Below are 22,451 nucleotides of genomic sequence, written 5' to 3' on the forward strand. Positions count from 1 at the left end.
TCTCTCATGGCAAATCTCTTGTTCCCGTTATTATGACCTTTTCATTGAAACCTGCTGTGCTTTTTCTACTTCATGGCCTTTGCACATGCCATTCCTCTGCCTAGGATGTTCTTTCTTCTCGTCACAAGGCTGATTCCTGTTCATCCTTTAGGTATTGCTATGGGTTGAACTGTGCCTCCCCCAAATTCCCATGTTAATATCCTAACCCCCAGCACCTCAGAATGTGACCTTATTTGGAAATATGGTCTTTACAGAGGGTAATCAAGTTAAAATGAAGTCATTAGGATGGGCCCTAATCCAATAAGTCTGGTGTTCTTATATAAAGGGAACATTTGGAGACAGACACACACAGGGAGAATGCCATGTGAAAATAAAAGCAGAGATCTGGGTGATGTGTCTGTAAGCCAAGGACTGCCAGCAAACAAGTGAGCAGAAGTTGGTGAGAGGCGCGGGGGCAGATTCTCTCTCACAGCCCTCAGAAGGAACCAACCCTGCTGAGACCTTGATCTCAGAATTCTAGTCTCCAGAACTGGGAGGCAATATATGCATGCTGTTTAAGCCACCCAGTCTGTGGTACTTTGCTATGGCAGGCCTAGCTAATTAATAGAAGTATCTGTTTAAACATTACCTCTCCTTCCAGGAAGCCTTCCCTGACCATTCCCCTCCACCATCAGACTATGTGAGATGCCCCTACTACAGGTTCCCATTGTGCCTTAGATCAATGAAAGCTATAAAAGAGCTTAGAAACCAAATGAGTTTAAAGCCCACTCAGCAACTCACCAACTATATAAGTTTAGGCAAGTAGCTATAAGAACAACAACAAAAAAAAAGAAACTTGGAAAAAAGAAAAATTGTGTTGGTTTGATTTCTCATATCATGCTGGGAAGCATTTTCCAGCAAGCCTCCTCGAACAAAAACCAGACTTTGTACCTTGCTTTGCCCCATATCTGACACTCCTGGGGAATGTAACTTTGTTGTCATAATACATACTAACAGCCTCGATGTGATAAAGGCAGGCATGCTTTTACAGGTTAAACTCTAGAACATGTTCAATGCTATGATTGTATGCCCTGGTAGAACAGTTAAGTTTAAGGTCCTAAGGTTTTAGAGACCTCTGGAAAGATAATCATTCATATATCTAACCTAGAAATTTTATGTAACCACTACTTTTTCTAACTCTATGTGAGTGAGCATGTGTATCTGTGTGTGTGTGTGTGTGTGTGTGTGTTTGAGACGGAGTCTCGCTCTGTCACCCAGGCTGGAGTGCAGTGGCATGACCTTGGCTCACTGCAACCTCTGCTTCCCAGGTTCAAGTGATTCTCCTGCCTCAGCCTCCTGAGTAGCTGGGATTACAGGCACCCACCACCACTCTGGCTAATTTTTGTATTTTTAGTAGAGATGGGGTTTCGCCATGTTGGCCAGGCTGGTCTCGAACTCCTGACCTCAGGTGATCCGCCCACCTTGGCCTCCCAAAGTGTTAGGATTACAGGCGTGAGCCACCATGCCCAGCTGTGTGTGTGTTCTTTTAAGCACTCAGGAATTGCTATGGTCTGTTTGTGTGCTGCCTCCCCCCACCAAATTTATATGTTGAAATCCTAACCCCAATGGTGATGGTATTGTGGTATTGGGACTTTTGGGGAATGATCAGGTCAAGGGTGCAGAGCCCCCATGGTTGAGATAAGTGTCCTTATAAAAGAGAGCTAGCTCATCCCTTCTACCATGTGAGGACATGGTGGAAATTATCATCCATGAATCAGGAAGCAGGCCCTCACCAGAAACTGAAGCTGCTGGCACCTTGATCTTGGACTTTCTAGCCTTCAGAATTGTGAGAAACATATTTCTGTTGTTTATAAGCCACCCAGTCTATGGGATTTTGTGACAGCTTACTAAGACAGGGACCAGCTTCTTTTGTTTTCCTGCTGGTTCCATTATTAAGGAGTTATATGAAACCATCTTACATCTTATAATCTGTTTGAAAATTCTCCTTTAACATCCCATCTCTCTGAAGTTTCAGTCTCTTTCTTTAAAATGAGGACCATCATAGATGTCTCATGGGGGTTGTTGCAGGGGGGAGGCAGGGATTAAATGCACTAACCCATTGGAAATCTCAGTGAATGCCTCTCTGATGAAACTGCTGGTGGTGGTATTGCTGGTGTATAGCACATTGTCTTTGCTTATGAACCCCAGATGTCCCAGACCCCACCAGCCTGGGACTATAACCATGAGACCATTCCCCACCTACTTTAGATTCTTTTTCAGAATTGTTATTTTTAATTACACAAATAATATATGAATCCATTCTGCTCTTTTAAAACATTAGAACATAAAGGTAAAGTCTTCTTAGATCAATTTACTTCCAGGAGTCAAATCATGGTACTTGGGCTCCTCCTGGTCTGACTTCCAGAAGTTTCACCTCTTTTGAACTTTTACTAAATTATTTCTGGGAGTCCCCAGGGTCCACGGACTAACTGCTGTCACCAAGTGAGTTGCATCCTCCTCCCTGTTCATCTTCTAGCTCCCTCGTGTTTAGGCCCACTGCTGGCAAAGCTACTTGGTGAAGAGGACTATTGGGCCTCATCACAGGATTAAATCCCACTCACATTTCTATGCAGCACCCGAGGGTGCCATCGGGGTTGCTCCCAAAGCTTCTCATCTTGGGTTTCCAGAGCAGAGGCTGGAGGAGTGTCTGTCTCCCAGCTCTGTTCATACTCATTCTTGGGCCCCAGGGCACCTCTGCTGCCGCAGAGCCTCACTGAGAATCTCCTCATGAGAGAGCAGTGTCTGGTCCTCTGCACAGCCTCTACCCTGTCCTCCCCTGCCCTCCTCACTCCTGCCCCCTTGTCTCTCCCCTCTGACTCAAATTTCCTAAATAGAAGTGCGCATGAATATTAAGACATGCAAACAAATCTAGGGGAAGGGTTGGGACCGGGAGGAGATACTACCTACCCATAGTCTCAGTCTCACCTCAGCTTATCAAAAATGCCCTCTACAGAAGGCTCAGATATACCTAAAATGTACCTGAGATACATTTTATATCCAGCAGGAAGCAGGAGATACAAATTTATTGAATGAATTAAATCCAGTGAGCAAACTCAAATGCTTATAGGGGCCAGGAAGTTAATGTAAATGAATGAAATGTACTGAGTATAAACACCTCTAGGATAGGGGTTGGCAAGCTCTTTCTATAAAGGACCAGACAGTTAATCTTTTTAGCTTTGCAGACCATATATGGGCTCTATTACAACTCAAGTCTGCCATCATAGAGCAAAAGCAGCCATAGATAATATATAAGCAAATAAACATGTTCCAACAAAACTTTACAAAAACAGGTGGTGGGCCAGATTTGGCCTATGGGCCATCATTTACCAACCCCTGCTCAAGGTGGTGGGCATGTAGAATGAGCACCCACTTACTAGCCCAACCAGACTGTGACCATGTGGGAATACAGGTCCAGGGTTGCCTGTGTTTGAGAAACGTTATACAGATAACTTTTTCTCTAAATTTTTCCAATTTTAAAAATATTTTATGGCCAAAACAAAATACACTGGTGGCCCAGAATTAGCCTAACAATCATCATTTTTGAAACTCTGACTTAAATAAACATAATGTAATAGACACTATTAGGTATGATGCATACTTTTAGTCAATGAATTATTAGAAAAACCATATTTAGGAGACATTGATGTACCCATTTTACAGAGGAAGAAACTAAGGCTCAGCCTTTCTAAGATCACACAGCTAGTAATTTGTGGAGCCAGGATTCAGGTCTAAGTCTGTTACACTAACATATTTGTGCTCATTCCACTTCACTGCTTTTTTAATATTTACAGATTGTTCTTAGTAAGGACAATTGGAGCCTTCTGCTTTTGGAACTATCAGAATTTATGCACTTGTCATCTCTCCCCAGCTGCTTCCTATCCTGTGTATCCAGAGCTGTGAGATAATACATTTCTGTTATTCGAGACACTCAGTTTGTGATACTTTGTTACAGAAGCCCTAGCAAGCTAATACAGTACATCCATCAACAGGTGAATAAAGTATGGTATATCCATACCATGGAATAGAAAGGAATGACTACTGACACATACATGCAGCAACATAAGATAATTTCAAAATAATTACGTTGCATGAAAGAAGCCCGACAAAAGAATATACACTGTGTCACTCCCTGTATATGAACTACCAGAAAATGCAAACAAGAGTGACAGAAACTACATTACTGACAAAGGCTAATGAAGAAGCTCTGAAGGAACACAAAGAAACTTTTGGGGTGATGGATGAATTTATTTATTTATTTACAGATGGAGTCTTGCTCTGTCGCCAAGGCTGGAGTGCAGTGGCGCAATCTCAGCTCAGTGCAAGCTCCGCCTCCCAGGTTCACACCATTCTCCTGCCTCAGCCTCCCGAGTAGCTGAGACTACAGGTACCTGCCACCATGCCCAGCTAATTTTTTGTATTTTTAGTAGAGATGGGATTTCACCGTGTTAGCCAGGATGGTCTCGATCTCCTGACCTCGTGATTTGCCCACCTCAGCCTCCCAAAATGCTGGGATTACAGGTGTGAGCCACGGCGCCTGGCCGATGGATGTATTTATTATCTTGATTACGGTGATGTGTTTATACATAAATCAAAACTTATCAAAGTATTTACCTTATATATGAACAGTTCATTATCTGTTAGTTATACCTCAATAAAGCTGTTTTAAAAAAATTTTAGGGCGGTGGCTCATGCCTGTAATCCCAGCACTTTGGGAGGCTAAGGTGGGCGGATCACCTGAGGTCAGGAGATCAAGACCAGCCTGGCCAAAATGGTGAAACCCCGTCTCTACAAAAATACAAAAAATTAGCTGGTCATGATGGCGGGTACATGTAACCCCAGCTACTCGGGAGGCTGAGGCAGGAGAATTGCTTGAACCTGGGAGGTGGAGGTTGCAGTGAGCTGAGATCGTGCCACTGCACTCCAGCCTGGGGGACAGAGTGAGACTCCATCTCAAAAAAAAAAAAAAAAAATTTACATAAACTAAATGTGGCTCCCTGAATCTAGGTACTTACATTTTTGTATAAGAAATGTTAGTATGTTATCCTTTAATCATTTCTGGAATATTTTGTACTTCCCCTTAATAAGAAAAATATCCTCTTGAAGGGGCTTATATCATGGATAGAAAAGGGAGTATAGCCTTAAAGTTGGCCACGTGAAATGATCCAGGAAAGACCAGAAATGTGTCTTAACCACAGGATTTCCCATACAGTGGGCAAAAGTGGTATAATGTTCCACTCTCTGAACATATAATTGTTCTAATGTCTCTAACAACAATTACTTTAAACTGAACTCTAATATAGAGACCATCTCAATTTCAATATTAGCAGGAAACATACGAACAACTCCAAGATGCTATTTGTTTTTTTTAAGTGAAACTTTATGTATTTATAAATATATTCTCTATCTGAGAATACATAAAGCATGTTAATGAAAGAGAATGACAATAACTAATTTAGTTCTTATATAGTTTTTGCTCTGACTGCCAAATTTTATGCCTAAACATAGCAACTGTATTAAAACTTGTGATTGGCATTTTTTCCTTCTATATTTCCTTGTTTCAGATTTTTCATGTCTATTTCCTTCGATAAAATCCAGAAGAGTAAGAGGAAAATGTAACCCAGTAAAAGGAATTCCACAGGATGCTGAAACTTACCAAAGGGCCAGTTCAAATTCTGGGAGAGAGGAGTAACTAGCCAGGTAGGTGCCACAGTAACTGAATGAAAGTAAAGTGTAGTCCAGGAGAATGTTGCCTAAAATATAAAATCCATTATCAGGATTTGATTATGTTAAGACCATGTTCAGTTAACTATGGTCTTACAGTTTATTTTCCTTTGCTAATGATTTTCACGTAATTCAAAAGCATTTAACTATTAGAATAAGAAAGATCCTGGCTAATTTCTAAGACCATGAACAGAAAGCTTAGAGCAAAGCTAAGATCCATTTGTAAAATATATTAAAGTGAATTAAGACCATTAGGTTACTGTCTCTAGACTTCAATGCAGAACTGAGCATACCGCACCATGTAAGTCCCAGCATGGTCTGAAATGACCCAAAAATAATCTCATAAATATATGAGACATTGTAATTAGAATAGTTATTCAGACATCTTTAAATATCTTGGGAAGTTGTAATAATTCTAGCTTACTTCCTTATTTCTATTATCTTAGGCCATATCTGGCCCTTAGCTTAATATCTGCCAGCTTTTGGAACAGCTATAAAAAGTGACATACTCCTTTGTACCTATAGTTGACAAAAAGCAACATGAATTCCAAAGTCTTAGCAACAACATGTTTTAAAATGCGTATCATGGGGAGGCCAAAACAAGAAGCGCCTGTCTCTGCTTCCCAGTACAGAGTGGTCTGATTTTCCCTCTTCTTCATCTGCTGTTCTTCAGTGGGGTTCCACAGGTGCAAGCTTTGCCCTCATCTCAGTCTGTCTTTGTATGTTTGTGTCTCTATTGCTTGTTCTGTGGATTTTTAATAGCTGTTTTCTGCTTTTTTTCTCATTCTCATTTTAATTGACCATAATATAATCCTAAAATTTTGCTTTTGTCATTTATTGAATATATTTAGCATAGTCTAATCAACAAAGAAAAAATGTATTTATTGAGCATTCACTACAAAAACTAGTTTTTCTGTAGGCAGAGATCTTAATGATTTTTAAATGCTTGCTAAACAGACGTTTCCCCCCACAATTGAAGATGACCAACTTTAGATATTCTTTAAATCTTAGAAAATATGGTATTTGAAGAAAATGCCAAAAAAAAGAGAGAAAAATATACCCTCTATAATCCTACTACCAAACTTGGTAAATTTCTTTCTAGTCTTTTCTTCTGTGTTTACTTGAAAAAATACATATATATATATTTTCTTTAAATATAACTTTGCTTTTTATAGCTATACTAGCCATAGATTAAATATTATATATGAGGCCGGGCGAGATGGCTCACACCTGAAATCCCAGCACTTTGGGAGGGGAAGGCAGGTGGATCACTGAGGTCAGAAGTTTGAGAGCAGCCTGGCCAACATGGTAAAACCTCGTCTCTACTAAAAATCAAAAATTAGCCGGGCGTGGTGGCAAGCACCTGTAATCCCAGCTACTTGGGAGGCTGCGGCAGGCGAATCGCTTGAACCTGGGAGGTGGAGGTTGCAGTGAGCCAAGACTGCACCACTGCACTCCAGCCTGGGGGACAGAGCAAGACTCTGTCTCATCATATATATATATAATATATGATAATCCATTTTTAAATGGAATTGGATCATAGTGTTGCCTCCTATTGGTTTTTTATTTACGTTATATTGACCATTTTATCATTATCTTAACACTTCTTTAAAAGTGTGATTTTTAATGTTTGCATAATACCCCTTTATAGTATATTTTATTTAACTATATCCATAATACTGGAGATGTAGGTTGCTCCAACCTTGTGCTATTATCATAGTGCTTTTTAAGCTCATTTGCATGTAAATCTTTGACCATATTTCTAACCATTTCCTAAAAATTGAATTCGTCTTGAAGTGAGTATACTGGGTCAAATAGAGTCAATATTTATTTCACAGAAAGACTCTATCAATTTATAGTCCCACCTTCAGCAAATAAGAGTGCTACCAATTTCACTGCATTCTACCTAGCAATTATGATCATAAAAAAGTTGTGACCTTGATAGGCAGAAAAATAGCATCTTGGTTTAAATCACGCTTTTTAAAACAAATCTTGAGATGAAACATTTTTTGATGTCTTTGGTTATTTGGAGTTTAGTGATTTGTCTGGGTTAATTTCTTTTCCATTGTTCTAAGAGGCTGTTTGTTTTGTTCTTGTTTCATTAATGCTCTGAAAATATTTGATCATATTTGTTCCAAATATTTTACCTGGTTTATTATTTCCCTTTTAATTTTTCATGGTGTTTTTGATGTTAATCAGTTTAAAACAGATATACAATCAAATATGTCTGTCTTTTCTAAGTTTTTGTTTTGTGTGAAAAGTTCTTCCCCTTCCTGGAATCACTCCTCTATTCTACCATGTTTTCTACTTTTTTTCTTTTCTTTTTTTTTTTTGAGACAGAGTCTTGCTATGTTGCCAGGCTGGAGTGCAGTGGCGTGATCTCGGCTCGCTGCAACCTCCGCCTCCCGGGTTCAAGCGATTCTGCATCAGCCTCCTGAGTAGCTGGGATTACAGGCACGCGCCACCATGCCCAGCTAACTTTTGTATTTTTAGTAAAGATGGGGTTTCACCATGTTGGCCAGGATGGTCTTGATCTCCTGACCTCGTGATCCACCTGCCTTGGCCTCACAAAGTGCTGGGATTACAGGCGTGAGCCACTGTGCCCGGCCCATATTTTCTACTATTTTCAAGTGGATTTGTTATTTATATTTAATGCTTTTTTTCATCTGATATAGACCATGAGTATCTAACTTGATACTTTTGTTAAAATATGCAGTTTTCTTAACCACTGTTGAATAATCTATATTTTTTCTTCTTTCTTCCTCCTCCGCCTTCTCTTCCTCCTTCTTTTTGGTGGCAGCCTCTTTCTTCATTTACTCAGCTTTTATATACTTTAGATTCTGTCCCAAGTCTTCAACTCTCCCACTGATTTGGTGATCCCTGCACCAATGCCATACTTCTAATTACTATGGCACCATAATATTAAAATGACCCTCTGCCTTGCCATCATTCTCTTTCAAATTATTCTCATTCTCTATGTTTTATTTTCCCAGATGAATTTTGGAATCATTTGAGTACTCCTTGCTGTCTAATACATATGATAAACCTACAAATTACTTTCTATGACAAATCTCAGAAATATATTTATAATAACCAGGCTTTCCATCCAGGAATATATTTCTATATATTTAAATATTTTAAATCAATGATTTTTGTAGTTTTCTTCCCCTAGGTCACTCACACTTTTTTTTTGAATTATTTCTAAGTATGTATATGTTCTAATTGTATGGGTACTTATTTCAAAACCAGCATCTTACTGAGCATTCTTTTGTTAGTCCTAGCAGACTATTGCATTATCCATCATCCCCTTTCCCATAGCTATATTTTTTTCAGTTTTATATTTTGTTGCATTGGCTAGAACTTCCAGGTTGATATTAAATAATAGTGATAACAGGTCTCTCTGATTAATATTACTGATTAGTATTACTGGGAATTCCTTTAGGGCATCATTATTCAGTAAGACTCCTGGGTATTGGTTTGAACTAACTTTCAATTGGTTCAAACAGAACTACAGCCAAATAACCAATCTGGGGAAATTTTAAAGATAAAGGGTATATAGTCCACCTAGATAGTCCCCAACATGTGAATGGGTTATGTTTTGAAAATTGTCTTAAACTGTTGAGAATGCAAATTTCACCACAAAGTATTATAAATTATAGTGAAGTTCCCTGACTTCATCCAAACACTTATTTGACCCTTAAGACTACAGAGCTAAGTCCAGCCTCAAGCATGAGTTTTCTGCCCATGGGGTGTTAAATGAAGGAATCATTAGCTGGTGGCTCCAGCAGACGTGCAGCAGCTCAGTGTGGGTCAGCTGTATCTAAGAAAGAGTCATTAGGCCGGGCACAGTGGCTCACGCCTGTAATCCCAGCACTTTGGGAGGTGGAGGTGGGCGGATCACTTAAGGCCAGGAGTTCGAGACCAGCCTGGCCAACATGGTGAAACCCCATCCTCTGCCAAAAACATTAAAAAAAAAAAAAAAAAAAAAAGCCGAGCATGGTGGCGCACGCCTGTAATCCCAGCTACCTGGGAGGCCGAGGCAGGAGAATCACTTGAACCCAGGAGGTGGAGGCTGCAGTGAGCCAAGATCATGCCACTGCACTCCAGCCTGGGTGATAGAGCCAGACTCTGTTAAAATCAAATAAATAAAATAAACACTAATAATTCAAATGGTAGGCAACATTGAGCACTTGGCATACATACACATACAGCATATTATATAATTTCATCTATCATCATCACCGCAGCCTTCACATTAGACACCATCTTTATCCCTATTTCATGAATGAGGAAATTGAGGCTCAGAGACTTGACTTTAGAAGCTATACAAACATCAATTCACCTGGATTTTCAACAAATATTAGGAAAGAAAAAAAAATCATTGCTCTGAAAAAGGCAATAGTCTTCTAGCCCAGTGCTTCTCAAAGTTTAATGTGCATATGAATCACCTGGGGAATTTTGTTAAAATGCAGATTCTGATTAAGTAGCTCTGATGTGGGAGCCAAGTTTCTGCATTTATAACAAGCTTCCCAGGTAGCACCAATGTTGCTGGTAAACAGACCACACTTTGAACAGCAAGGCTCTAGCTAACATAATTTAAATCCTCAGTGATCAGCTTGATTCCTTCTTTAAAAATGTATATTAAAAAAAAAAATGGGGCCAGGCGTGGTGGCTCATGCCTGTAATCTCAGCACTTTGGGAGGCTGAGGCAGGCGGATCACTAGGTCAGGAGTTCGAGAACAGCCTGACCAACATGGTGAAACCCCATCTCTACTAAAAATACAAAAATTAGCTGGGCGTGGTGGTGCGCACCTGTAATCCCAGCTACTCAGGAGGCTGAGGCAGGAGAATCACTTGAACCTGGGAGGCAGAGATTGCAGTGGGCCAAGATCGCACCACTGCACTCCAGCCTAGGCAACAGGGCAAAACTCCGTCTCAAAACAAACACAAAAAACAAACAAAAAAAAACCTTTCAAAAAATAAATCTTCACTTATAATAGATTTAGTCAACTCTTTAAACAAAATCCTTCAATTATGGGCAGAGGAAGGGTTCTCTAGAATACCTTTCAATTTGGTCCTTCTGGTCAATCCTGGAAAGCTGTATATGTAGATGAGAGGTTTTAGCTTCCGGTCAGAAAAAGCCACAACTTCACAGCGGATGTTAGTTGCCATGACGCCCACAATTCCATTACTACACTGCAGTACAGTCTTTTTCTTGGTTTCAATATTAATAAATATTACATAATTCCCACAAGGGTAGCAAATGGTGTTGTCGTTGACAAAATGAACATTCTGCTTAGGGAATCCTTGCACCCATCTTTGGGAAAAGATATGTCAACATCAATATAATACATTTCAAATACTTTTTTTTTTTTTAGCAAAGCAAAGGGTCATCAAAATCTTTGAAACATTTCTATTTTCATGTGCTTTCTGCCCCCAATTTCTAAGATAAAAGAACACACATGCTGGCTGTGAGATCTATTTGAGTCAATGAATTATAGAAATTTAAATGTAGACCTAAAGTTCCGTAGGTCTCCCAGGCCTTCTTCAGATAACTTTTTCAGCAAAGGAAACTCTCTGACCAAACCTGAGAAAGTCTCAGAAGGACTTCTGGGGTCTTCTATACTTGGAAGACAAAAAGTGAAAATAACAGAGAAAAGAGCTTGATCTCAACACAGTGGCATCCTGGACCATTCTTTTATAATTAGTTTGATTTTTTAAAATAAACTTTAAAAAACAACTTTGCATAGGACAGCCTGCTTTGTGGTTGTTAGCAGAGTAGGAAAATTGCTTATTTACACAGATGAAGAGTATGTGGCCATATTTTAGATTTAAAAATACAGATAAACGTAGAAAATAAAAGGAATGAAGTCGACGTGAATGAAAGGCTAGCACACAAAAAGAACATACTCTCAAGTAAGGAGTGCGTGCTAGGTGTATGCTAGAAAGGAGAGGAGATGAAGGAGATTCTATTTTTATTTAAATATTAAAGGTATGCTTGAAGATGGTGGAAAAGGCAAGTGAAGGACACTGGCTTGGTGAGAAACCTCGAGACATTAGAGTGTCCAGGACTAGCAGGGGATGCTGTATAGAGTGGAGGTGGGGGCTGGGAGGAACACTCTAGAATGTAGGGGAAAAAATGCCACCTATATCTGCGCAGTGCTTGATGCTTTTCAAAGGCTACTATAAATGCAAATAAATCCAAAGCTAGTGGATAGGAGTTAGAAGGAAAGGATTCAGGGACCTAACTTTGGGGAAAATCACCAAAGGTAGCAAGGACGGGATCCGGGCTGTCGCCAGGTGGAGGGGGAGGGGGATGTGATCAGAAGACCCGGATCACTAGCGGGAATCCTGAGCTAGAAGGAAGAGATGAAGGGTGCAGGGGACGTTGCTGGGTAAGAGACGGAGGGTCAGGGTCGCAGAATAAGGAGTGGGAAAGACAACTGGGGACGGGGTCAAGGAACAAGGGGATGGGGAGCGGACAGGGGAGGTCACACGGGGAGGGAGGCTGAGGGAAGGCACTGGGGGCAGAGGGGAAGAGGTCGAAGCTGCGGGGAAAGCCGCCCTAAGGAACCGGAGGGAGAGGAGGGAGGAGGGGACGTGGGGCAGGAGGTTCCGCGAGACCCAGATCGGTCGCGGGGCCGTGAACACCGCACCTCACGGACAAGGACGCGCCGCCGGCGGAGTGGGGGCCTTCGTCGCGCTCCCGGCCTTGCGCCATGGGCAGTGTTTTCCTCAGGCGGGAGCAGGCAGCGCACGCAGCACCCCAGGGCTGGTCGGTTACCTTTCCGCCGCCGCGCGGCTGCGGGCCGCGACGCCGCTGCTGTGTACACCCGTATCCCGGAGACCGTAAGCCCCGCGCCCATTGGCTCTGCGCTTTGGCCCGCTCCCTTCTGAGCCGAGCAGATTGGTGGAAGGTCTGCCGCTCTCGGCCAATGGGTGAGCGGCAAGCCAAGGGAGGGGCGGGCCCCTTGCTGTTCAAAGTGTGGTCTGTTTACCAGCAACATTGGTGCTACCTGGGAAGCTTGTTATAAATGCAGAAACTTGGCTCCCACACCAGATCTACTCAATCAGAATCTGCATTTTAACAAATTTCCCCAGGTCCGGGCCAATAATTGCAAGTAAGACTCATGCCTACAATCTCCGCGCTTTCGAAGGTCAGAGCGGGAGGATCGCTTGAGGCTAGGAGTTGAAGACCAGCCTGGAAGACATAGCGAAATCTGCCGCGCCCGTGCCGCATCTCTACAAAAAAATTTAAAAGGCAGCCGGGCATGGTGGTGCACGCCTGTAGTGCCAGCTACTTGGGAGACTGAAGCCCAGGAGTTCAAGGCTGCGGTGAGCTGGGATGACGCCACAGCACTCCAGCCTGGGCGACAGAGCGAGACCTGTCTCTAAATAAATAATTATTTTAAAAAATTAGTAAATTTCTAAACAGACTTTCATTTAGAGTGCTGACTGTGCCAAACATTGTTGCAACGTCTTCACATCTCCCATCAGCCCCATTTTACAGATAAGTAACGTGAGGAAAAGAGAAGCACATAATTTGTCCATGGCTACAAAGTTGAGTGGGACTTTATTTATTTATATTATTTATTTATTTATTTTTGAGATAGGGTCTCACTCCGTTGCCCAGGCTGGAGGGCAGTGGCTTGATCTTGGCTCACTGCAACCTCCATCTCCTGGGTTCAAGCGATTCTCCTGCCTCAGCCTCCCAAGTAGCTGAGATTACAGGCACGTGCTACCACGCCCAGCTAATTTTTTGTATTTTTAGTAGAGACGGGTTTTCACCATGTTGACCAGGCTGGTTTCAAATTCTTGACCTCAAGTGATTCGCCCGCCTTGGCCTCCCAGAGTGCTGCAATTACAGGCGTGAGCCACCTTGCCCAGCCCTGAGTGGGACTTAAACGCAGGTCTAGCTAATTTAGAGCTCCAAGCCCTTAAGTACCATATAACACTTTGAAATGTACCCTCTTGCTTCCTCAGGGAAGCAGACAGCTCTGGAAGTAACCTGATTGAATGGTCGGCAGCTTGTCATTCCTTCTTCTCTCCCATACCTTTCCTTAGACTCCCTCCCTTACCCTTCTTCCTTTCCCTTCAGTCGTCTTCCCTTCTCTACCCTTCCCTTCCTTTCTTTAGGTCTTTCCTTCCTGTCTTGCTTTCTTCTCTCCATTTCTTTCACAAATATTTACAGAGCATCCCGCATGCATTCATGCATGTGCTAGTCACTTGGAAAAAATAGAAAAACAAATAAAGTTTCTTCCTTCTTGGAACTTAGAGACTGGTGGGATCCAGGGAGTTGGGCTAGATATCCACGTTGTCTCAGATGGTCTGTGTAAGTTGTGAAAGGATTTATGAAAGTGATTTTATGCAAGAAATGTTGTACAATTCACAGATTGTTAGGCCTCCTAAATGCTTCATACGATGCCCTATGACTCTTACTGTACAACTTGCCTGCTTAAGTAAGGGTGAGCCCTGTGGACATGTGGAGTTAGCTATGCCCTCTAGCTATGCTAGAGAGTCAGCTGTTATCTGCACTTCTGCCTGTTGTGTCCTAGGCTAGGCTCCACACCTAGTACACAATTAAAATCTCTTACTTACCAAGGTTTTCACCAAAAATAAAAGTTGCAAAAAGTTAACATTATAACATGTAATTAAAACTACTAAAGAAACATTTTTACATGCAAGGTGTGTAAAGAAAGTAAAATGTGTTTTTGGTGAAAGATTATAAGAAGTAATGGGAATGTGGATTTTTCTCTGCCTACATTTAAGTGTTAAAGGATTGCTTTAAGTAAAAAAAAAACTAAAGGTTTAAATAAGTTGTGGAAGGTTTATAAAAATTAATTGTAAGAGATTCTGTGTGTGAACATATTGGCTAAAGTTACAGGGGTATTATTCAGTTTTTCGATAAATTAAACATTGGAATAAAAGCACAACAGGTTTTTCTTAGAGTTGATCTGCTCTTTCACACACACACACACACACAATTGTAAAGGGTTATACGAGGTTTATAAGACTCTTACCTTATGGTTAACATTAAAATTGGGTAAATATGTCTATAAGGTTTTATTAAAAATTGGGTTTAACATTAATAGCACATTAATGTAAAGGTAAAATTTGGCTTATTTGCTATAAAAATCATATAGGAAGCATTGCCAAATGTGAAATGGTTTTTTGCTTTTTTTGGACTATATTTGCACAAATGTGTTATTGGTATATGTTACAAAGTTATGAGAAACTCTTATAATTCTAATATGACTTAGTGTAGATTATTAATAATTATAATTGTTATGTAAAATTTTGTGTGCCACATAAGTAACCAAGTTTCCTTATCAATTGTGGCTTTAATAGTGGCTATCCTAAAACTTTTTATCATCCACAATTGTTTTCTTGTTCTAATCCTCTTTAGAAGGTGGTTTATAATCAACTGTAGAACTCCAGCAGGTGTTCCCAAATGCAGGTTTCCAATAACTTTGGAAATTGTAACATTAGAATAGAGGAAACAACTTTCAGAACCCTCATGTAGAGCTGGAATGTTCATGAATATCAGAGTCAAGGAAACTTTTCTTTTGAGCTATTTACAGCTTTTAGCAGTTGAGTATACTTCTGTGAACAAAATTTGGAGTATATTTGTTTCTCTCTACCTGATTTTGCCAAAATTTGGAAACTATTTGTGAGTATTCTTAATTTATGGCAATATAGTTATTTGCATACATGCAATAAGGATCTGTTTTCTTTTGTAGCAGAACACAATTGGATAAATTGATTATTTCACCACGGCTTTAACTGAAATGGTGTGCTTTCCTTTAAGGAATCAAACTTGACTTGTAAAGCCAATAAAAGCCCCTTGGAGAATTGGCCTCAGATCTTGTCTGCAACTGTCCCTGTAAAGGTAAGTAAAGAATGACCTGTGGTAAGTAAAGAATGTCACTTTCTGGCAGGTCCAGGAGTCCTAAGTTATCTTGGGACCTCAAGAGAACAGGAATTTACTCAACTCATAGATATTTGAGGATACAAACACATGGCCGAGCTTGGCTTTACAAAGTCTTGTCTAAGATTACTTCTATAGAGCAGAGTTCCATCAAAGCTAATTTAAAAAGAGCCTATGTGAAAAATAATTATTTTTGTTGCACTTTATACAAATAATCAGGCCAAGTATAACAAAGCAAATCAGCCTTACCATGATTTGTCTTTAGTAAAAATGAGAAACTGGAGAGAGAAATATTATGTTTCAAGTACTGTGGTACACTTGTTATTAAATTCTAGTCTCATTAGTTGTTTTTAAGTTCGTTTCTGCAATTTAGGCTAACCCTGCTTATTCCTGTGAACCAACCAATGATCTCTGACTGCTGCTCAGAATAAACAAAAGGGATGGGTAATGTAAAAATCTGGATCAGTATTCTAATTCCGGGCACATCACATTCAGCTAATAACCCCATATCAGCTTAGTTCCAACAGCTGCCCAGTTCATGAAAAGCCTTCTAATTTAGCTTACTTGGAACAACTTTACTTATTTTGCTTTACCCTTGTGGAATATGTTGCTGTCATACTCTTTGTGTAGGAATACAGGACAAGCTTACTAAATGTTTTCTTAAACACGTATTAATCTTCCAGATATCACCTTTTGTCAAAACTCAACAGTTATGAATGGACCTTACCATACTGATGTTCTCTGACTGAACTCCTCTCTACCCTGAATGCAAGAGACCCTCATAGTTAGGCAGGAATATCATCGCCCCTATTCAGCCTGAAAAAGTTATAAAAGATGGATCTTCGTCCCTCTGCAACCCTTAGGATTAAGGGTTCTCTTATAAAAGACAGGGGGGAAATGTCAGAGGCATGTGAACAAGAGCAACTCCATCTTAAATAGGAGCTGGGTAAAATGAGGCTGAAACCTACTGGGCTGCATTTCCAGATGGTTAGGCATTCTAAGTCACAGGATGAAATAGGAGGTCAGCACAAAATACAGGTCATAAAGACCTTGCTGATAAAATAGTTTGCAGTAAAGGAGCCGGCCAAAACCCACCAAAACCAAAATGGCGACGAGAGTGACCTCTGGTCATCCTCACTGCTACACTCTCACCAGCTTCATGACAGTTTACAAATGCCATGGCAACATCAGGAAGTTACCCTAGATGGTCTAAAAAGGGGAGGCATGAGTAATCCACTCCTTGTTTAGTATATCATCTTTTATTCCTTTACTTTCTTAATAAACTTGCTTTCACTTTGCACTGCGGAGTCACCCTGAATTCGTTCTTGCGTGAGATCCAAGAACCCTCTCTTGGGGTCTGGATCAGGACCCCTTTCCTATAACAACATCATTATGCAAATAGAATTATAGATTGAAATAAGAAGAAAAGAAACATGATAGTATGAATGCTTATGTTAGGATCCTCGCCTAGTGACAAAGATTCTCTGCCTGGTCAAACTTTCGTCAGGCTACTGAGCCTTTCCCTAGGCTTGTCTGCGCCCTTCCTTGTAAGATCCGGTTTTAGCAAAGAACACTGCTAAGTCAGTTTGGCAACACTGCTAAGTCAGTCAGTCAGTGTCCTCAGTGTCTGATCACCCTCCATAACTGATCAGGTTCCTCATTCTCTACCGTCCCCCAGGTGATGTCTGATTACCTTGGCCTATGTGAACCCAAAATATCTGAGACAGGTCTCAATCAATTTAGAAAGTTTATTTTGCTAAGATTAAGAACATGCCCATGACACAGCCTCAGGAGGTCCTGACATGTGCCCAAGGTGGTCAGGGCACAGCTTGGTTGTGTACATTTTAGGGAGACATGAGACATCCTACACAATATGTTTAAGATGTACATTGGTTCACTCAGGTCATAGGGAGATAAGAGATAAAAGATTGCATTCCTTTGAGTCTCTGATTAGCTTTTCACTGAATACAACAATTTACATATGAGAGGAGGGTAGAGGAATAGTCACTTATGCCTAAGTCTGGCTTAGTGAAACAACAGGGCAGAGAAAGCCATCAGATATACAGTTGTCTCTTGTGACCAGAGGGACAACTTTGAGTTTTGTCTGTCCTTTGTCCACAAGGAATTTCCTTGTGGGAAAATTATGAGGGAGGTATGTAGCTTTTTTTATATTTGTAGCTATCTTATGTGGGAATAAAATGGGAGGCAGATTTGCCTGACACAGTTCCCAGCTTGACTTTCCCTTTGGCTTAGTGATTTGAGGGCCCCAAGATTTATTTTCCTTTCATACCTGTCTTCAGCAAGAAGCCCATTAGGTCAATTTAGCCAGAATCCTCCATCAGCCCTGATGGTTTCTTATAGTAATTTTCCATCCACTGACCCCCACCCTGCTCCTTGGCTATAAATTCCCACTTGCCCATGCTATATTTAGAGTTGAGCTCTGTACTCAAACTTCCATTGTCATGGTTCCTATACCTTTCATGATGGTCCTGAGTAAAGGTGGCCTTACCGTGCTTTAGCAAGTACCGTTGAATAATTCGTTCTTTAACACGAGCTGAATGGGCAGTGTTAGGGATGGTCTCTGTGTGCATGCACCGCTTTCACTGAGGGTCAAACCATGAGGAGTGATTGCTGGATGGGGGTGGGATGGGCTGAGGATAATTTTTATAAAGACACTAAGGCAGGGCCACAGATTGGATGAACTGGGAAGGGCAGTGTGATTGGCGCAGAGGGAGATAAGAAGAAAATACTTAAGATGAGGCTAGTGAAGGAACCAATGGCCAGGTGAAGGACAAGTTGAAAGTTCTGGCCTTTATCCTAAGAGCCATGAAAAGACTATTGGGGCTTAGAGCCCAGGAGTTCAAGACCAGCCTAGGTAACATAGTGAGACTTCATTTGTACTAAAAATACAAAAATTAGATGGGCATGGTGGCATGTGCATATAGTCCCAGCTGTTTGGGAGGCTGAGGCAGGAGGATCAGTTGAGCCTTGGTAGGTCGAGGCTGCAGTAAGCCATGATCTCACCACTGCACTCCAGCCTGGGTGACAGAGTGAGACCCTATCTCAAAAAAATAAATAAATAAGTAAATAAAAGTATAATGCTTTGGCATGCTGAATACTTTGAATTAAAGAAGACTGGAAGGCCTCAGAAGCAAAGTTTCTCTCCGACCTTTTTCTGTTCTCCTGTCTCCTGCCCCTGTTTCTCCCCCAAAGCAAGTCATAGACACCAGAATTCCTCTTCCCCAAGGTGGGTCATAGAAACTATTAATATATATATTGTATATATTATAGAACCCCCTCCCTCAAAGCAAGGCATAAAAACCTGGAAATATTACTCTAACCTTCCCCTGCCTTTATTTGTAGGAACTGGCCATAAAGAAATTCTCTAGCCTACCTGTCTAATGTAGATCATAAGCATCTTATTCCAGAGGGGTCCTGCTCTGTACCCAGCAGGAAGGAATCCTACTCGGAGAGGCCACGAAGAATGTAAATAGATGGACCTTGCTGGGTTCCCCTTTCAGTCTGTTACCATTAGATCATACCCTTTTTGTCCAATCACATTTCTACACAGCTGTCCGTTCTTCATGGAGCCTAAACATAAAAATACTTTTCCCTGGGTCTTTGAGTCTTTATTTCTGAAGGCTCCTATGTCGTGTAAAACTTTGATTTAACAAATTTGTCATGCTTTTCTCTGGTTAGTCTGTCTTTTGTTATAGGAGTGTCGGCTATAACCCTTATGATAGATGAGGAAAGGTATCACACCTTCTCCTCCCCTATAAGACATTAAGGGGTTTTCAGCAGGGGAGTGACAGGATCAGGTCTATGCTTTAAAAAGATCATTTGGCTGCAGGATTATCAATTGGTTGGGGTGGGAGAACAGGGAGAATTGAAATAGGCAGATCAGTCGGGAGTCTATTCCATTCTCCTAACAAGTGGAGCCAATGCAGGATTTCTCAAATTCAGCACTATCAGTATTCTGGGCTAGATTTGGCGATTGTTGGTAGAGTCCTATGCATTGCAGGGTGTTTAGCAATGTAGCACCTCTGCAGTTTTGACAACCAAAAATGCCTATGCACATTGTCAAATGTCCCCTGGATGGCACAATCACTCCCCAGTTGAAAACCACTGGTAAGTCAGTGTATTAAAAAGTTATTTTAAAAGGTAAACATCTATAGGATTTGGTGATGGATTGATAAAAAGAGGAAAGGGAGAAAGGAGAGTCAAGGATGTTCCTAGATTTCTAATTACCACAGAGATGGTGGTGCTCTTCACTGAGACGGGGTGAGGAGGAAATGGAGACACGTGTTTCTATGCAGAAATGTGAGTGCCAGACACACACCATGCTTAGTTCTTAAAAACTCATAAAACTGACTGACAAAATCTCATGTTGCAGAGTCCCAGGGAGAAGTGGCAAGGAGGAAAAGTCAAACTTTCTCTTGCCACCCCGATGACTTTGCTTATTTGTGTTTTGACCAAGCCCTCTCCACCCCACCCTCATACCTTTAACCACAACTAAGAAAGAAAGGCCACTCATCCTTCTGCAACCAGGCCCGGTGTGGGGGTCAGGGAATCTCCTGAATATCAACTATGGGTATCCCCAGAAACCCAGCTAGAGACCTCCCTTAATTTTAAAGCCAACCCTAGAGCAGAATGTGAGGAGGCCAGTCTTGCCCTGCTCCCAAAGTAAGTGACTGGCAGAGGATGAAAGGTAGGCAGGAAATATAGACTTCGGGAAAGAGATGCTGGCCTGGAATCAGCAGTGACCCTGGGAAGCTGAACTTACCCTGTGTTACAGCAAAAGAGGAACTGAATGGAATCAAATTGAAAAGGCAGTCTTGTGTGTATCTTACTCTTGAAATCTTGGTGTTATGGTTTAGATGGAAAGGGAGGTCTCTGGCTGAGTTTCTGGGGATACCAGAATGTTCTGATATGCAAGAGATTACCTGACCCCTACACCGTGCCAGATTACAGAAGGATGAGTGGTCTTTCTTTCTTATTCTGGAAGGGGAAATGCAGATCATCCCAGAGAATGGACTGGGAAGGATAAGTTAGGAAAATCGGTTCCAGTTCTCACATTGAAAGATTTATGGGTATTAGAAACAAAATCTAAGACACACAAGTTTTTCTCTAATCAGTGACCCAGTGAGCAGTCCTGGGCTTCCTAAAGTAATAACCAGTGTGTTCCACCATTTTTAGGAAGGGCTCAACTCCCCTAAACTGGCCTTGCCCCTCCCAATCTTCTCTTCCCTGGCAAATCTCCACCTTGCCACCAACAGCCTAGTCCTTGACAGAATACGCCTAATCCTCAGTGTGAGGTTTTATACTTTTGTAGAACTCAGCTTGTATTAAAGGCTAAAAGAGCAGTGGTTAATTCAAGTTCATTGAGCAAGCCCTAAAACCAAACTAGTCCACAGCCAGTCACAGAACAAAAAAATCCTTATTTCCCACTAAGGGATCATTTCAGTCCTGGCTTCTGTAGGGTTCCAGCCAAATTCCAAGATAATCTGCAAGATGAAATTTCACTAAGTTTTTCACCCATTAATTAAGTTTTCTATGACCATTTAAACATGGGAAAAAAATCATACAGCATACTAGAACTTATTTTATTAAGTAGATGAGTAAGTGGTTTCCTGTTTATCAGCTAATTATTTGCTTTTTGTGAAATGCACCTTGTTTATGCAAAAAGTCAAAAAAATAAGTTGGCATTGTTTCTCTGTGTAAAAAGAAATGTAAATAATGAATGTTTTTAAAATAAAGGAATAATCTGCTGTGATAGAGAGTATCCAGTTATTCTATGGCAATTGACCCCTTTTATAGCAGCGATGACCACAATTTACTAAGCAGCTATTACGTGTTTGGAGCTCCATAGAATCTGAATGCTCGCACCAACTATGCTACATAGGAACCTGTGGCTCAGAGAGATGAGTGAGACTCAAGATTACACATTTAGTTAGTAGGCAGAGTTGGATTCAATCATGGGTTCACCTGCCCCTGAAGTCTGCATTTATTTTTATTTTTATTTTTGTAGAGATGGGGTCTTGCTATGTTGCCCAAGCTGGTCTTGAACTCCTGGTCTCAAGCAATATTCCCACCCTGGCCACCCGAAGTGCTGGGATTACAAGTGTGAGCCACTGCGTCTGGCCTAAAGTCTACGTCTTCTGCACAGGTTTTCTCTCTGCTCTGCCGCCGCATCCACGCATGTTTGTATAATAATAGCTAACTTATATTAAGCCACTCCTCTGTGCCTGGCATTGTACATCCTTATAAAACCTGTATTATTTAATCCTTATTGTAGAGACAGGAAAAATGAGTCTCAGAAAGTTAAGATTTTTTGCCCAACATCTCACAAGTTTCAAATGAACTTGAATTCAGGTAGTTAATTGTCTGAAAATAACTCTTCTTTCCAGCAGACTTGTAAATTTCAAAGTAAATTGGACATTTAGTTTAAATTTTGCATTTTTCTGGAAAAAGAGAGGAAAAATAGGAAATCCTTCATAATTTCCAAAAGTTTTAGAATAAATAATATGGGAAGAGGCTACATTGTTATGGATATCCTGGGCCACTTAGTGAAAATGGCTGAATGTTATTATTTGGTGCATTTAATCTACAAATTCAGACTTCATTTTCAAGCTTCAAATATTTTCGAGATATCTGTGGAGTATAGCTTTATGACTAAATTTTGTGTCCCAAGATGCTTCCTTTACTCTTGATGCTGAAATAACTACACTAGGTTAAATACAAAAAGGGTTTGTAGGTCAACATT

The 22,451-nt window shown here is 40.9% G+C and overlaps 1 protein-coding gene across 35 annotated transcripts in view; it reads right to left on the reverse strand.

The window, feature by feature from the left end:
• Nucleotides 1-12,621, reverse strand: part of CFAP43 (cilia and flagella associated protein 43) — a 102,557-nt gene extending 89,936 nt beyond the window's left edge. For 25 of the 35 annotated variants that reach the window (XR_010146718.1, XR_010146716.1, XR_010146717.1 and 22 more), the window contains exons 1-3: nucleotides 12,417-12,621; nucleotides 10,824-11,077; nucleotides 5,693-5,789 (exon numbers count right to left, since the gene is read on the reverse strand). Coding sequence is in view for 21 of the 35 variants with exons in the window: in XM_054660520.2 (XP_054516495.2) it covers nucleotides 5,693-5,789; nucleotides 10,824-11,077; nucleotides 12,417-12,481 (416 nt within the window). In the remaining 14 variants the exon portion in view is untranslated. The remainder of the gene's footprint in view (nucleotides 1-5,692; nucleotides 5,790-10,823; nucleotides 11,078-12,416) is intronic. The other 10 variants (XM_063781165.1, XM_063781163.1, XM_063781169.1 and 7 more) reach the window with 8 other exon arrangements.
• Nucleotides 12,622-22,451: the final 9,830 nt, after the last annotated feature.

This window comes from Pan troglodytes, chromosome 8 (genome assembly GCF_028858775.2).
Source record: "Pan troglodytes isolate AG18354 chromosome 8, NHGRI_mPanTro3-v2.0_pri, whole genome shotgun sequence".
NCBI lineage: Eukaryota > Metazoa > Chordata > Mammalia > Primates > Hominidae > Pan > Pan troglodytes.